This window comes from Scyliorhinus canicula, unplaced genomic scaffold (genome assembly GCF_902713615.1).
Source record: "Scyliorhinus canicula unplaced genomic scaffold, sScyCan1.1, whole genome shotgun sequence".
Classification (NCBI taxonomy): domain Eukaryota; kingdom Metazoa; phylum Chordata; class Chondrichthyes; order Carcharhiniformes; family Scyliorhinidae; genus Scyliorhinus; species Scyliorhinus canicula.
The window spans coordinates 1-17,427 of NW_024055940.1; the positions used below are offsets into that span (position 1 = coordinate 1).

Below are 17,427 nucleotides of genomic sequence, written 5' to 3' on the forward strand. Positions count from 1 at the left end.
TTCTGAGGGGGAAAGGGATTTGGGATGTTCTGAGGGGGGAAAGGGGATTTGGGAATTCCTGAGGGGGGTTTGGGATGTTCTGAGGGGGATTTGGGATGTTCTGAGGGGGATTTGGGATGTTCTGATGGGGATTTGGGATGTTCTGAGGGGGATTTGGGATGTTCTGATGGGGATTTGGGATGTTCTGATGGGGATTTGGGATGTTCTGAGGGGGATTTGGGATGTTCTGAGGGGGATTTGGGATGTTCTGAGGGGGATTTGGGATGTTCTGAGGGGGGATTTGCGATGTTCTGAGGGGGAAAGGGGATTTGGGATGTTCTGAGGGGGGGAAAGGGGATTTGCGATGTTCTGAGGGGGATTTGGGATGTTCTGAGGGGGGAAAGGGGATTTGGGAATTCCTGAGGGGGGATTTGGGATGTTCTGAGGGGGATTTGGGATGTTCTGAGGGGGATTTGGGATGTTCTGAGGGGGATTTGGGATGTTCTGAGGGGGATTTGGGATGTTTCTGATGGGGATTTGGGATGTTCTGAGGGGGATTTGGGATGTTCTGATGGGGATTTGGGATGTTCTGAGGGGGATTTGGGATGTTCTGAGGGGGGAAAGGGGATTTGGGATGTTCTGAGGGGGATTTGGGATGTTCTGAGGGGGATTTGGGATGTTCTGAGGGGGGAAAGGGGATTTGGGATGTCCTGATGGGGATTTGGGATGTTCTGAGGGGGATTTGGGATGTTCTGAGGGGGATTTGGGATGTCCTGAGGGGGGAAAGGGGATTTGGGATGTTCTGAGGGGGATTTGGGATGTTCTGAGGGGGATTTGGGATGTTCTGAGGGGGGATTTGGGATGTTCTGAGGGGGGATTTGGGATGTTCTGAGGGGGATTTGGGATGTTCTGAGGGGGATTTGGGATGTTCTGAGGGGGATTTGGGATGTTCTGAGGGGGGATTTGGGATGTTCTGAGGGGGATTTGGGATGTTCTGAGGGGGGAAAGGGGATTTGGGATGTTCTGACGGGGGGAAAGGGGATTTGGGATGTTCTGAGGGGGATTTGGGATGTTCTGAGGGGGATTTGGGATGTTCTGAGGGGGGATTTGGGATGTTCTGAGGGGGATTTGGGATGTTCTGAGGGGGGATTTGGGATGTTCTGAGGGGGATTTGGGATGTTCTGAGGGGGGAAAGGGGATTTGGGATGTTCTGACGGGGGAAAGGGGATTTGGGATGTTCTGAGGGGGATTTGGGATGTTCTGAGGGGGATTTGGGATGTTCTGAGGGGGGATTTGGGATGTTCTGAGGGGGGAAAGGGGATTTGGAATGTTCTGAGGGGGATTTGGGATGTTCTGAGGGGGGATTTGGGATGTTCTGAGGGGGGATTTGGGATGTTCTGAGGGGGGATTTGGGATGTTCTGAGGGGGATTTGGGATGTTCTGAGGGGGGAAAGGGGATTTGGGATGTTCTGAGGGGGATTTGGGATGTTCTGAGGGGGATTTGGGATGTTCTGAGGGGGGAAAGGGGATTTGGGATGTTCTGAGGGGGATTTGGGATGTTCTGAGGGGGGGGGGAAAGGGGATTTGGGATGTTCTGAGGGGGGGAAAGGGGATTTGGGATGTTTTGAGGGGGATTTGGGATGTTCTGAGGGGAATTTGGGATGTTCTGAGGGGGGATTTGGGATGTTCTGAGGGGGGAAAGGGGATTTGGAATGTTCTGAGGGGGATTTGGGATGTTCTGAGGGGGATTTGGGATGTTCTGAGGGGGATTTGGGATGTTCTGAGGGGGATTTGGGATGTTCTGAGGGGGGATTTGGGATGTTCTGAGGGGGGATTTGGGATGTTCTGAGGGGGGATTTGGGATGTTCTGAGGGGGATTTGGGATGTTCTGAGGGGGAAAGGGGATTTGGGATGTTCTGAGGGGGGAAAGGGGATTTGGGATGTTCTGAGGGGGATTTGGGAATTCCTGAGGGGGGAAAGGGGATTTGCGATGTTCTGAGGGGGATTTGGGATGTTCTGAGGGGGGAAAGGGGATTTGCGATGTTCTAAGGGGGATTTGGGAATTCCTGAGGGGGGAAAGGGGATTTGCGATGTTCTGAGGGGGATTTGGGATGTTCTGAGGGGGATTTGGGATGTTCTGAGGGGGGATTTGGGATGTTCTGAGGGGGGATTTGGGATGTTCTGAGGGGGGATTTGGGATGTTCTGAGGGGGATTTGGGATGTTCTGAGGGGGATTTGGGATGTTCTGAGGGGGATTTGGGATGTTCTGAGGGGGATTTGGGATGTTCTGAGGGGGGATTTGGGATGTTCTGAGGGGGATTTGGGATGTTCTGAGGGGGGATTTGGGATGTTCTGAGGGGGATTTGGGATGTCCTGAGGGGGGAAAGGGGATTTGGGATGTTCTGAGGGGGATTTGGGATGTTCTGAGGGGGGATTTGGGATGATCTGAGGGGGGATTTGGGATGTTCTGAGGGGGGATTTGGGATGTTCTGAGGGGGGATTTGGGATGTTCTGAGGGGGATTTGGGATGTTCTGAGGGGGATTTGGGATGTTCTGAGGGGGGATTTGGGATGTTCTGAGGGGGATTTGGGATGTTCTGAGGGGGATTTGGGATGTTCTGAGGGGGATTTGGGATGTTCTGAGGGGGGATTGGCGATGTTCTTGGGGGAAAGGGGATTTGGGATGTTCTGAGGGGGGAAAGGGGATTTGGGATGTTCTGAGGGGAATTTGGGATGTTCTGAGGGGGATTTGGGATGTTCTGAGGTGGGAAAGGGGATTTGGGATGTTCTGAGGGGGATTTGGGATGTTCTGAGGGGGATTTGGGATGTTCTGAGGGGGGATTTGGGATGTTCTGAGGGGGGAAAGGGGATTTAGAATGTTCTGAGGGGGATTTGGGATGTTCTGATGGGGATTTGGGATGTTCTGAGGGGGGGATTTGGGATGTTCTGAGGGGGGATTTGGGATGTTCTGAGGGGGATTTGGGATGTTCTGAGGGGGGAAAGGGGATTTGGGATGTTCTGAGGGGGATTTGGGATGTTCTGAGGGGGATTTGGGATGTTCTGAGGGGGGGAAAGGGGATTTGGGATGTTCTGAGGGGGATTTGGGATGTTCTGAGGGGGGGGGGGAAGGGGATTTGGGATGTTCTGAGGGGGGGAAAGGGGATTTGGGATGTTTTGAGGGGGATTTGGGATGTTCTGAGGGGGATTTGGGATGTTCTGAGTGGGGATTTGGGATGTTCTGAGGGGGGAAAGGGGATTTGGAATGTTCTGAGGGGGATTTGGGATGTTCTGAGGGGGATTTGGGATGTTCTGAGGGGGATTTGGGATGTTCTGAGGGGGGGATTTGGGATGTTCTGATGGGGATTTGGGATGTTCTGAGGGGGATTTGGGATGTTCTGAGGGGGGATTTGGGATGTTCTGAGGGGGATTTGGGATGTTCTGAGGGGGATTTGGGATGTTCTGAGGGGGATTTGGGATGTTCTGAGGGGGATTTGGGATGTTCTGAGGGGGGATTTGGGATGTTCTGAGGGGGGATTTGGGATGTTCTGAGGGGGATTTGGGATGTTCTGAGGGGGATTTGGGATGTTCTGAGGGGGATTTGGGATGTTCTGAGGGGGGATTTGGGATGTTCTGAGGGGGGATTTGGGATGTTCTGAGGGGGATTTGGGATGTTCTGAGGGGGATTTGGGATGTTCTGAGGGGGATTTGGGATGTTCTGAGGGGGATTTGGGATGTTCTGAGGGGGGATTTGGGATGTTCTGAGGGGGGATTTGGGATGTTCTGAGGGGGGATTTGGGATGTTCTGAGGGGGGATTTGGGATGTTCTGAGGGGGGATTTGGGATGTTCTGAGGGGGGATTTGGGATGTTCTGAGGGGGATTTGGGATGTTCTGAGGGGGGAAAGGGATTTGGATGTTCTGAGGGTGGAAAGGGGATTTGGGATGTTCTGAGGGGGATTTGGGAATTCCTGAGGGGGGAAAGGGGATTTGCGATGTTCTGAGGGGGATTTGGGATGTTCTGAGGGGGGAAAGGGGATTTGCGATGTTCTAAGGGGGATTTGGGAATTCCTGAGGGGGGAAAGGGGATTTGCGATGTTCTGAGGGGGATTTGGGATGTTCTGAGGGGGATTTGGGATGTTCTGAGGGGGGAAAGGGGATTTGGGATGTTCTGAGCGGGATTTGGGATGTTCTGAGGGGGGGGGGAAAGGGGATTTGGGATGTTCTGAGGGGGATTTGGGATGTTCTGAGGGGGATTTGGGATGTTCTGAGGGGGGATTTGGGATGTTCTGAGGGGGGAAAAGGGGATTTGGAATGTTCTGAGGGGGATTTGGGTTGTTCTGAGGGGGATTTGGATGTTCTGAGGGGGATTTGGGATGTTCTGAGGGGGGGATTTGGGATGTTCTGAGGGGGATTTGGGATGTTCTGAGGGGGATTTGGGATGTTCTGAGGGGGGATTTGGGATGTTCTGAGGGGGGATTTGGGATGTTCTGAGGGGGATTTGGGATGTTCTGAGGGGGATTTGGGATGTTCTGAGGGGGGATTTGGGATGTTCTGAGGGGGATTTGGGATGTTCTGAGGGGGATTTGGGATGTTCTGAGGGGGAAAGGGGATTTGGGATGTTCTGAGGGGGGAAAGGGGATTTGGGATGTTCTGAGGGGGATTTGGGAATTCCTGAGGGGGGAAAGGGGATTTGCGATGTTCTGAGGGGGATTTGGGATTTTCTGAGGGGGGAAAGGGGATTTGCGATGTTCTAAGGGGGATTTGGGAATTCCTGAGGGGGGAAAGGGGATTTGCGATGTTCTGAGGGGGATTTGGGATGTTCTGAGGGGGATTTGGGATGTTCTGAGGGGGATTTGGGATGTTCTGAGGGGGGAAAGGGGATTTGGGATGTTCTGATGGGGATTTGGGAATTCCTGAGGGGGGAAAGGGGATTTGCGATGTTCTGAGGGGGATTTGGGATGTTCTGAGGGGGGAAAGGGGATTTGCGATGTTCTAAGGGGGATTTGGGAATTCCTGAGGGGGGAAAGGGGATTTGCGATGTTCTAAGGGGGATTTGGGATGTTCTAAGGGGGATTTGCGATGTTCTGAGGGGGGAAAGGGGATTTTCGATGTTCTGAGGGGGATTTGGGATGTTCTGAGGGGGGAAAGGGGATTTGCGATGTTCTGAGGGGGGATTTGCGATGTTCTGAGGGGGATTTGGGATGTTCTGAGGGGGATTTGGGATGTTCTGAGGGGGGATTTGGGATGTTCTGAGGGGGATTTGGGATGTTCTGAGGGGGGAAAGGGGATTTGCGATGTTCTGAGGGGGATTTGGGATGTTCTGAGGCAGTGGAAGGGCCTTTGGGATGTTCTGGCCTTGGACAGTAGGATCTTTTTCTCAGCAGCTGTTGCAGTATAGAATATGAGGAGAAATGAAGCACATCATTGTGTCTGGATATGGTTTGGAAATAGATTGGATGCTTTGCTGTAAATCGGCATTGCCCCGTTTTCAGGGAGCCCAGTTTCATTTCCCCTCTGTGTTAATTCGCTCTCTCACCTTGTCACCTACAGTTCGCTGTCTCCATCTCTGTTATTTGGATGTGTCTAACTTTGCCCTCTCTTCCTGCCGTCCTATCACAGTTGCTGAATGCAGAGACCGGGATAGTTGCTGCCAAACTCTGTCCTGGACATCGGACACGGCAAGCTGTGACTGCAATGAATTATTATCCACATCACCTCAACTTGCTGGTGACTGCTGGAGCTGATGGCATCATCACCGTGTTTAACACTGATACAGGCTGGGAAGCTGTCGAGATAAAGGGTATAGTGCGACGTGCACAACTCGGATTAATGGCCCCGTGGGTGGGTGCCAGTTAATCAGCCCCTATTTTTCACCCATTTATACTGGGTTTGAGGGGGAGGGGAGTCAGCACCGACTCCTGACAAGGCCGTAGTATCACCCTCAATCTGCTGCCTCCTGTTACCATCAGCCCCAGGTGAGTTTCCCCAAAGCTACAAAAAGTCCTCGATCCCCGAGGAGTGGCTGATGACGTGTTGCCGGCCATTCCAAATTGCGTTGACTCCTGCAGGCGAGCAGCTGATTCTTCGACTGCTGTGCTCAGAGACTTGGTCGAGACATTTCACTTCTGTTTTTCCAGCCGTGATCCTTATTTGTTTTCCCGCTGGCTGGCGGACTTTCACAGTCAGCGGCAGAGTTTGTTCCAGTTGCTTTTCCACACACACAGACTGGCAAGGCTGATACAGGCAGGAAAGCAAGTCTTTCACCTCCTGGTCCAACTCGGCGATTTTTGGACCCACTTTGGCTCAGACAGTCAATGTGGTGATAATCAGTCTGTGGCTGCTTTTCGAAGTACCTTGTCTGGGAACACAGGGAGGAGTTCTAGAATCTAGAACAGTACAGCACAGAACAGGCCCTTCGGCCCTCAATGTTGTGCCGAGCAATGATCACCCTACTCAAACCCAAGTATCCACCCTATACCCGTAACCCAACAACCCCCCCCTTAACCTTACTTTTTTAGGACACTACGGGCAATTTAGCATGGCCAATCCACCTAACCCGCACATCTTTGGACTGTGGGAGGAAACCCACGCACACACGGGGAGAACGTGCAGACTCTGCACAGACAGTGACCCAGCCGGGAACCGAACCTGGGACCCTGGAGCTGTGAAGCATTTATGCTAACCACCATGCTACCGTGCTGCCGTAGAACAGTTCTATTGCCTCTCAGACATACACACTGCAGCTACTCCTGTCAGTGGCTAACTACCATTCTCAGCTATCTTTGGGGTTTATGTCCATTTGAAAATATAAAACTCAGGTCTTTTCAGCCAGATATTTCTCCGTCACCATGACCATCTCAGTACACCTTCCCCTTCAGTGTCCATACCTTCCCTCAGCTGTTTAACATTTGCGCCACTAACGTGTTGTCTTCATTACTATGTTCTGCTGCATCTTTCCCCAGAGGAGGACAACGAGATTCACGCCCTGGATTTCTGCTCCGATGGGAGTGTCTACGGCACAGCCGGCAGGGATCGCCACATCCGTCTGTACGACAGCAGGACCAGCAAGGTGGGCTGTCAGAACGGCGGGCAGAGCCGGGAACCTGACCTACTCTCTGTGTGCGCGTCCACCTCCAGATGTTCCCATCCCTTTGCCCATTATCGAGGGGTCCGTAGGGAAGCTGGCCTGAGGGTCCGGGGGGGGGAAACTTTCTCAGAGATCGCCGTCTGCGGATTGAGAGGGTAGCGGAGGTTGAGCAATGGGATAGGATTCGTTGTGACTGGGAAAGAACAGGGATGTGGAACTGCTCTACCAGAAAGTCAGGAATAATGGGTGGCCTGTTTTGATATTGTAACATCCTGTGATTTCACACACACAGTGGCAATGTATTTGGAAAGTCGATCTCTCTGCACTTGTGGTCATTTCCACATGTAAGCCAGCTTTGTCGCCCAGAGGGATCGCTGCCAATCCAGGACAAGAGGCAGACTGCAGTGAGAACCTAGACAAGTTCTTCCACCCCCCCCCCCTTCCCTCCCCCCCTTTCCTCCCCCCTTCCCTCCCCCCCCTTCCCTCCCCCCTTCCCTCCCCCCCCCTTCCCTCCCCCCCCTTCCCTCCCGCTTCCACTCCTAAGACCAGAAAGCATAGGAACAGAATGAGGCCACTCGGCCCATTGAGTCTGTTCTGCCATTCAATCATGGCTGATGTTTTCTCATCCCCATTCTCTGGCCCCATTAATAAAGGTAATGCTGGTCCTTTGGAGATTGCCGAGTTTAGCACAGAGTGCAATGGAAAGCTGTGATCCACCTTCACTTGTCCGCCATGGCATGGGTGGGGAGTTGGCTATATCAGCTCAGTGCGGAACAGCGCGGTAGCACAGTGGTTAGCATTGTTGCTTCACAGCTCCAGGGTCCCAGGTTCGATTCCCGGCTTGGGTCACTGCCTGTGTGGAGTCTGCACGTCCTCCCCCTGTGTGCGTGGGTTTCCTCCGGGTGCTCCGGTTTCCTCCCACAAGTCCCGAAAGACGTGCTGTTAGGTGAATTGGACATTTTGAATTCTCCCTCTGTGACCCGAACAGGCGCCGGAATGTGGCGACTAGGGGCTTTTCATAGTAACTTCATTGCAGTGTTAATGTAAGCCTACTTGTGACACTAATAAAGATTATTATTAACACTGCTCCTTTGCAAGTCCTGACATTTGTTTTTGAGTATATGAAAGTGAGTTATTCTGAGCCCAGTTTGTTTCTCTCCTGCTTGATGGGGAATTGGGCCAAGTCTGTTGGTCTCTTACCTAAAAGCAGGTTTAATCACCCGTGGGAATAGTCATTATTTACTCTCAGAATGGATGGAGAGATTATCAGAGTAAGAAATGGCTCCCATTGCTGCTGCTTTCAGTGTTGACAGCAGTTACAGATGGTACTGACTGGGGACTGATTACTCAGTCTGAATCTTAACGGCAACCCAGATTAATTTCACCCAATAAAATAAAGGGTTTGCGAGGGGGGGCGCGGCGGGGTAGCAGAAACCCCCCGGCTGGGCTTTATTCCCCGTTCGCCTCCGGCTCCCAGTCTGATCCTGAGCTTCTTCCATGTTGTTCCTGACAGATATTGAAAGTATTCGAAGCTCCTGACTTCACGAACGGTGACAATCTCACGCTGATGAGTGGCCATTCCCGCCGAATCTTTGCTCTGCGCTTCCACCCCGACGAATGCCACGTGTTCCTGACCGGCGGCTGGGACAACTCCATCAAGGTACGCACCTGCCCACAGTCCGATGACAGCAGGGCCAAGGGCAGAGCAGCTACGCTGGACATGTTGGCAGTGTCCCTTTAAGAGATGCTTTTGTCACATGGCTTAAGTGATGTCATTGTGTGGGTGGAGCTGGGCTGTGTGGCTCTGAGTTTTACTTTCACTTTGTGTTTTGGACTGTTTTGAACTGCACAGGTTGAAAGAATTGTCTCTCTATCTTCATTTTAAAAGCTGTTTCCAGGCGGCTTGATAACCGATAGGAGATAATTGCTTTCTGGAAGGAATTCAAAAAAGGGAAACAAAGTATCAATAACAAGTCTTATACCAGTGAGAATACCGTCTGCTGGGCCACACCTTTAAAAGGGGTTTCTGGATTTACTTGGATTTTGTTATTGAATTGGAACAGTTAAGGGGAAATTCATTATCGGTTTTACATAGATTACTGTAGCTGTGTGGGGTCTTTGTGTTTGTAGTTGATAACAATTCTTACTGTGTGTGTTTATACAAATGTTAACTAAATTCTTAGAATAAAGTTTTTTGATTAAAAGCACCAAAGAACTCTGTTGAATAAGACCTGAAAGGCAGGCCTTTGCGCTCCTCGTAACCAGAATCAATAAACAGTTAGAGGTCAGGTGAACTCTGTGATATACTTTTGGAGTTTTCTAAACCCTGGCCCATGACAATGGCAATAACAGAAGCACCATTCACAGGGTGAAATACACTGAGACAGGTTACCTGTCCTAATATCTCCTCCACAAAGCTCAGTCAGAGCTAGCTGATGAGGACAATCTTTGGTCGGGAGGTGGAGAGGATTAGGGAGGAAATTCCAAAGCTTGGAGCCCAGGCAGCGGAAGGCTACACGGTGGAGCGATTTAAATTGGAGATGGAATTAGAGGAGTGCAGATTACAGAGATGGGGAGGAGTTACGGCCACGGGAGGTTAGTATTCAGGTTGTCACAAAGAAGGCTGTCGGAATGCTGTCCTTTATTACAGGAGGAATTGAACAAAGAAATAAGGATATTAACTTCAGCTCAGTGGGGAGGCAGTGGCTCAGTGTGTCATGTGAGAGTACCTTTAAGAAATGGGGCTTTATAAAATAGCTGTCGTGACTGTACCTTTAAGAAATGGGTGTTTACCAGTGATGTCAGAGAGTGGGTGGAGCTGGGCTGTCTGACAGCTTTTACTTTTGTTTTGGGCTGTCTGCTACAGGGTGTGTTTTAGTTTCATTTTAGACTTGGAGGTTCAGTCACAGCCAGAAGGTGTATTAGTCTCTCTGCAATCTAAAGACTGGCTCCAGATCCTTTGGTGATTTAAAACTACTACCTGTTTCTGTAGCGAAGTTAAACCTGATCTCTTTCTGTAAAAAGGTTCTTTGTGTCTTATGGATGTTGCAAGGAAAGATTATGAGTTACTTATAGAGTACTGTATTCTTTGGGGGATTTATTGGTGTTGATAGTTGTTAAGATGTTTACTGTGGGTTTATAAAGTGTTAACTGGTTTCATAAATAAACATGGTTTTAATTTAAAAGTACTGTAGATCTCTGTTGCATCACACCTGCAGACTGGGCCGTGTGCTCCCCATACCACAATCTAGTAAAAGTTGTGGGTCAGGTGAACTCCATGATACGCTTTGGGGTCCTCTCAACCCCGACCCATAACAAGTGGTATTGTCACTGGACTATTGACCCAGATACCCGGTGCTCGAAGGAGTTCGAGCCCCACCACTGCAGATGGTGGGTCACTAAAATGTTCAGGGAAGGAAATCTGCCGTCCTTACCTGGTCTGGCCGACATGTGACTCCAGACCCACAACAATATGGTCGACAAATATCCTTCGAAATAACCGAGAGAGAGAGAGAGAGAGAGAGACACTCAGTTTAAGAGCAATTGGGGAAGGAATAGGAAAATGATTGTGCAGGATATTGGTGGCACTGCATCCTGAACACTGTGGAAGGTAGGATGTCAATGTGTTGGAGGCGGTTCAGAGGCGGTTTACCAGACTGGTACCTGGAATGAGCGGGTTGACCTCTGACGGACGGCTGGCCAGGCTGGGCTTGTTCCCGCTGGGGTTTAGAGTGAGGGCTGACTTGATTAAAGTTGATTGAAAGGCCTTGACAAGGTGGACATGGAGAGGCTGTTTCCTCTTGTGGGGGAGCCCAGAACGAAGGTTTTTAAACTAGGGTTCGCCCTTTTAGGACAGAACTGAGGAGAATATTTTTCTGCCAGAGGGTTGGGTGAATTACGAACCCTCTGCCTCAGAAGGGGCAGGGGCTTTTCACAGGAACTTCATTGAAGCCTACTCATAACAATAAGCCATTTTCATTCATTTTTCATTTCAGAGGAGCTGGTGGGCTTTGAATATTTTAACGGTGAAAATAGATCGAAAAAGAATCAAAGATTATTGGGAGGGGAAGATGGGGAATGTGATCCAATTTAAGGGGGTGAATGGCTCTTATTCCATACAGTTATTTTTAAATTTAGGGCACCCAATTTTTCTTTTCCCAATTAAGGGGCAATTTAGCATGGTCAATCTACCTAACCTGCACATCTTTGGGTTGTGGGGATGAGACCCACGCAAACACGGGAGAATGTGCAAAATCCACACGGACAGTGACCCAGATCCGGGATCGAACCTGGGACCTCAGCGCCGTGAGACTGCAGTGCTAACCCACTGCGCCGCCTGCTATTCCATATGTTTATGGGACTTCTTGAACACGCTGAAGTTTCTATGGTGTAGGTACACCCACCGTGCTGTTAGGGAGGGAGCTCCAGGATTTGGACCCGGCGACACTGAAGGAACGGCCGATATATTTCCCAGTCAGGCTGGGGAGTGACTTGGAGGGGAACCTCCAGGTGGGAGGGGGTGATCCCAGGTATCTGCTGCTCTTGTCCTTCTAGATCAGGAGTTCTCAACCTTTTTTAACCCATGGACCCCTTTTCCTCTTAATTTTTTTTTGTGGACCCCCATAGCCATTCTACAGAAAAAAAGCTTCTTATATGCGTGGTAAACTAATCCTAAAGTCCATCTACCTTACCGTGAGGGTTGGAAACGGATTAGCGGTATTTTCGTACGTTGCCAAACTTATTCTAATATGAAAAGTAATGAAAAAAACTTTTTACTGACTAAATTGAATTAAATTACTCTAAAAATAACCAATTCATATCAAATATACAGTTTCTAGTGATTACTGGGTTCTGAGCCCCTTCAGCCCTCAAGGTAAATTAGATAGATTATAATCTCTCTTTGACCTTTGTCAGTGCGAGAGAGAGAGAGAGAGAGAGAAAGGTGAATATTCATCATGAAAACAAACATCTAAGGTCGCTGCCTGCTACCTGAGAAAAGATGGGTGATTTTCACCTCCGTTTGTTCTAGGTAACTTTAAATTTACGACACTGTCAAATGTAAAGTTTTTTCCTTCTACTTGATTGCCATAAAAAATTCATAGCTACATGAATATTTCTACTTTTAGTATTTTAATATGGCGTAGATTACTGTAAAAATTTAATTCTCAGTAATAACAATTGTTCTGAAGTAGAATTGCTCTATGGACCACTAAAATATCACCGTGGACCCCCAATTCGGTATTTTTTTGTGTGGACCCCCAGTAATGTTACATGGACCCCCAGGGTCCATGTGGACCCCGGTTGAGAACCACTGTTCTAGATGGTGGTGGCCGTGGGTTTGGAAGGTGCTGCCTGAGGAACCTCGGTCAGTTCCTGCAGTGAATCTTGTCGATGGTGCACACGGCTGACACTGTCCATCGGGGGGGGGGGGGGGGGGGGGGGGGGAGTGAATGTTTGTGGAAGGGACGGGAAGCAAGCGGGGCTGCTTTGTCCTGGATGGTGTGGAGCTTCTTGAGTGTTGGAGCTGAGCTCATCCAGGCAAGTGGAGAGTATTCCATCACACTCCTGTTAATATATACTCACCCCATTCACCGTGTATACATCACAGTATTCCTGTTCCATGCCCTGTTTAATCTCCCCCTGCAGTGTGAAATCTGGCCGTTACCAATCAGTTTTCTTTTGCTGCAGATTTGGGACAAGCGAATGGAAAAGGAAGCTCGCAGGCTCATCAGTGGTCCCCACATCTGTGGCCATGGCATTGACATCAGGGTAAGCGGCCAACATCAGAGGGGTCAGCGTGCACTAGTGTCTTGTCCCTGTGATGGTTCATCGTGACGTTTCACTGCTCCGCTGCCCCTCGCAAGGACTGACTGCCCCGGGAGCTGCCAAATGATGCAGAGGATCAGCTTTGCCAGGGCACCGGAGAAGGTGGGGGAGAGTGCTGAGCACATGCTGAGGAGCCCTGGCTGGTATTCTGCACTCATTCTATTATGAATGGCTGCCATAGTCTCCAACAAGAAAGTGTTGCACAACCCTCAGTGGGTCTGATCAGCCGTAGAGAGCGTTAGGGAGAAAAGTTCATGTTTTAGGTGGTCCAGGTTTCCAGTAAACACAGCCTGGCACGTGAGGAAACAAGGAGGCTTTTTTATATCTGTTTATGGGATGTCTGCGTCACTCTCACCCGTTGCTGGCTGCGAACAGGTTTTGGAACAGGCCGACCAACTGCCCCCAAGTATCCAGGAATCCTTCCTCTGACCCTCGGATGGCGTACTTAACCTTCTCCAGGTGGAGAGATTCCGAGAGGTCAGCGAGCCAGTCTGCAGCTGTGGGTGGTGCTGCCGATCGCCAGCTGAGCTGGATTCTCCGGCGTACAATTAGGGAAGAGAAAGCTAAGGTATTGGCCCCCCTTCCCCATGTGTAGCTCTGGCTACTCTGATACCCTGAAGATTGCCACTATTGGGCACGGCTCCACCCTCACCCCCACAACCTTGGACATCGCCTCGAAGAAGGAACGTGCAAAATCTGATTTTTAAGCAGCGCACGGCGCAGATCATATTTCCCAGAGAGAGAGACTAAAGAAGCAAACGTATGATCAATATATAAATTAGCAACAACTTTAACACCCCTAATGTGCCAGACTTGAAAGGCAGAATATCCAAATGTGCATTGGAGGTGGTTGAGAGGAGGTGTACTGGTCTGATATCGGGAATGGGCGACTTGTTTTATGACGATAGGTTGGGCAGACTGGGTCTGTTTCCACTGGGGGCTAGAGTGAGGAGTGACTTGATTGAAGTTGATAAGATCCTGAACAGTCTCCACAAGGTGGATGTAGAGAGGATGTTTCCTCTTGTGGGCGAGTCCAGAACGAAAGCTCCTGTTTTAAATTCCGAAGTCACCCTTTTCAGACGGAGAATATTTAAGTAAGAAGTCTGACAACACCAGGTTAAAGTCCAACAGCTTTGTTTCAAACACTAGCTTTCGGAGCACTGCTCCTTCCTCAGGTGAATGGAGAGGTGGGTTCCAGGAACATTTATATAGACAAAGTCAAAGATGCCAGACAATGCCTTGAATGTGAATCTTTGCAGGTAATTGAGTCTTGACAGGTCCAGATGGAGCAGGTTAAAGAGGTGGGATTTGTCTCAGGCCAGGACGGTTGGTACCAACTTTGTCTATATAAATGTTTCTGGAACATACCTCTTCATTCACCTGAGGAAGGAGCAGTGCTCCGAAAGCTGGTGTTTGAAACAAAGCTGTTAGACTTTAACCTGGTGTAAGACTTCTTACTGTACTCACCTCAGTCCCACGCTGGCATCTCCACAAATATCCACAACACTGGCATCTCCACATCGCGGATATATTTAAGGCAGAGGTAGATAGACTCTTGTTGGGCGAGTAAACCAGAGGTTATCGGTGGTAGATGTGGAACTCAACACAGACAGACCAGTCATGATCTTAGTGAGTGGCGGGGCAGACGCACGGTGTCAAATGGCCTCCCTTTGCTCCTGTGTCGAATGTTTGTTTGTAGGTAATGATTTGCATCAGTTGACTGAACGAATCCCCACTTTGGAACATGACGGAGAGAAGGAGAAAGATGGTTGGGCCTGTGAAGTATTCAGAAAGCAGAGAGAGGGAGAGAGGCAGGAAAGGGAGGAAATGTGAGGACGGGCAGTTTCAAAGGCAGTGGTTCTGAGCTGGAATGTCTAACGCTGAAACCTGTCCGTTCTTTCAGAATAACCGGATACTGACCGGATCTTGGGTGGCCCACAATGCACTCAAACTCTGGGATTATCGAAGCCTAAGACTGGAGAAAACTATTCCCTTCCCCCTCCAGAAGGGACAGAGTGAGTTTCTGTACACAGCTCAGTTCTGTAACAACGAGGTGGTCATCGCAGGGGGGAGCGGAACTCATAGTGCACACGCCATCAACTACAAAACCAATCAGGTAAAGGTCGTGGTTACTGCAGAGACCCCCATCCCAGTGACCACGGAGACCCCCAACCCAGTGACCCCCAACCCAGTGCCCCGTCCCAGTGACCGCGGAGACCCCCGTCCCAGTGACCACGGAGACCCCCAACCCAGTGACCCCCGTCCCAGTGACCCCCAACCCAGTGACCCCCGTCCCAGTGACCACGGAGACCCCCGTCCCAGTGACCACGGAGACCCCGTCCCAGTGACCACGGAGACCCCGCCCCAGTGACCGCGGAGACCCCCAACCCAGTGACCGCGGAGACCCCAAACCCAGTGACTGCGGAGACCCCCATCCCAGTGACCCCCATCCCAGTGACCGCAGAGACCCCCATCCCAGTGACCGCGGAGACCCCAAACCCAGTGACTGCGGAGACCCCCATCCCAGTGACCCCCATCCCAGTGACCGCAGAGACCCCCATCCCAGTGACCGCGGAGACCCCCAACCCAGTGACCCCCCAACCCAGTGCCCCCGTCCCAGTGACCGCGGAGACCCCCATCCCAGTGACCACGGAGACCCCCATCCCAGTGACCCCCATCCCAGTGTCCGCGGAGACCCCCGTCCCAGTGACCACGGAGACCCCCATCCCAGTGCCCACGGAGACCCCATCCCAGTGACCCCCATCCCAGTGTACGCGGAGACCCCCGTCCCAGTGACCACGGAGACCCCCAACCCAGTGACCGCGGAGACCCCGCCCCAGTGACCCCCGTCCCAGTGACCACGGAGACCCCCATCCCAGTGACCGCGGAGACCCCCAACCCAGTGACCGCGGAGACCCCGCCCCAGTGACCACGGAGACCCCCGTCCCAGTGACCACGGAGACCCCCATCCCAGTGACCGCGGAGACCCCCAACCCAGTGACCGCGGAGACCCCGCCCCAGTGACCACGGAGACCCCCGTCCCAGTGACCACGGAGACCCCCTTCCCAGTGACCCCCGACCCAGTGACCGCGGAGACCCCCATCCCAGTGACCCCCGACCCAGTGACCCCCGACCCAGTGACCCACGTCCCAGTGACCCCCCCGACCCAGTGAACCCCGACCCAGTGACCTCGTCCCAGTGACCCCCATCCCAGTGACCCCGTCCCAGTGACCCCCGTCCCAGTGAACCCCGTCCCAGTGACCCCGTCCCAGTGATCCCCCCTGTCCCAGTGACCCCCCCATCCCAGTGACCCCGACCCAGTGACCCCCCGCCCAGTGACCCCCGTCCCAGTGACCCCCGACCCTGTGACCCCGACCCAGTGACCCCCGTCCCAGTGACCCCCATCCCAGTGACCCCCGAACCAGTGATCCCGTCCCAGTGACCCCCGTCCCAGTGACCCCCGTGCCAGTGACCCCGTCCCAGTGAACCCCGTCCCAGTGACCCCGTCCCAGTGAACCCCGTCCCAGTGACCCCGTGCCAGTGACCCCCGTGCCAGTGACCCCCGTGCCAGTGACCCCTGTCCCAGTGACCCCTGTCCCAGTGACCCCCGACCCAGTGACCCCCGACCCAGTGACCCCCGACCCAGTGACCCTGTCCCGGTGACCCTCGTCCCAGTGACCCCCGACCCAGTGACCCCGTCCCAGTGACCCCGCCCTGGTGACCCCCGACCCAGTGACCCCGTCCCGGTGACTGGAGACGCCCTGAGGTACGGAGCTGTCATCAATGTGTAACTGTTGGTCGAGCGGGGTTTATATGAATGTGGTGATTGTTTTGGCTGCTTCCTGTCAACAGGACCTGGGTGAGATTACTCTGCACAGACACAGTGTACAGGCTGTGGATACTGTTCTCCATGGCCAATTGATCGCAGTGGCTGGAGTCAGCGGAAACCTGCACATTGCTGCTCTCTGTTAGACTGGGCAACTGACCTCTGAACCCACCTCTGAACCCGGATTCCAGGGCACACTGCCCAGAATTTCCTGAAGATCAACTCCAGGGCAGCAGTCATTCCGCTGCAAGAGCAGGAATACTTCCCGACACCTTTCCAGATAGCCACGATGTGGAGATGCCGGCGTTGGACTGGGATGAGCACAGTAAGAAGTCTAACAACACTAGGTTAAAGTCCAACAGCTTTGTTTGGAATCACTAGCTTTCAGAGCGCAGCTCCTTCCTCAGGTGAATGGAGATGTAGGTTCCACAAACACAGCAGATAGGGACAAAGTTAATGATTCAAGACGATACTTTGAATGTGAGTCTTTGCAGGAAATTAAGTCTTTACAGATCCTGACGGAGCAACCGGAGATAGGGGTAACCCCAGGTTAAAGAGCTGTGAACTGTCTCAAGCCAGGACAGTTGGTAGGATTTCACAAGCCCAGGCCAGATGGTGGGGGATGAATGTGACATGAATCCCAGGTCCCGGTTGAGGCCGCACTCACGTGTGAGGAACTTGGCTATAAGTTTCCGCTCGGCGATTCTGCGTT

General features: G+C 51.9%; 1 protein-coding gene across 1 annotated transcript; it reads left to right on the plus strand.

The window, feature by feature from the left end:
* The first annotated feature begins 5,312 nt into the window (after positions 1–5,312).
* Positions 5,313–17,072, plus strand: LOC119961353 (WD repeat-containing protein wdr-5.2-like). The gene is made up of 6 exons (XM_038788744.1): positions 5,313–5,776; positions 6,939–7,045; positions 8,577–8,723; positions 12,752–12,832; positions 14,793–15,005; positions 16,742–17,072. Exons 1-6 carry the CDS (start codon positions 5,554–5,556, stop codon positions 16,859–16,861), a joined length of 891 nt encoding a protein of 296 aa, XP_038644672.1. The 5' UTR covers positions 5,313–5,553; the 3' UTR covers positions 16,862–17,072.
* Positions 17,073–17,427: the final 355 nt, after the last annotated feature.

Excerpts from the sequence above, each read along its gene's own strand:
- LOC119961353 (XM_038788744.1), top strand. The coding sequence starts at position 5,554 with ATGTGTCTAACTTTGCCCTCTCTTCCTGCCGTCCTATCACAGTTGCTG. Across the intron at positions 7,046-8,576 it reads ACGACAGCAGGACCAGCAAG|ATATTGAAAGTATTCGAAGC; the intron begins GTGGGCTGTCAG and ends TGTTCCTGACAG. Across the intron at positions 8,724-12,751 it reads GCTGGGACAACTCCATCAAG|ATTTGGGACAAGCGAATGGA; the intron begins GTACGCACCTGC and ends CTTTTGCTGCAG.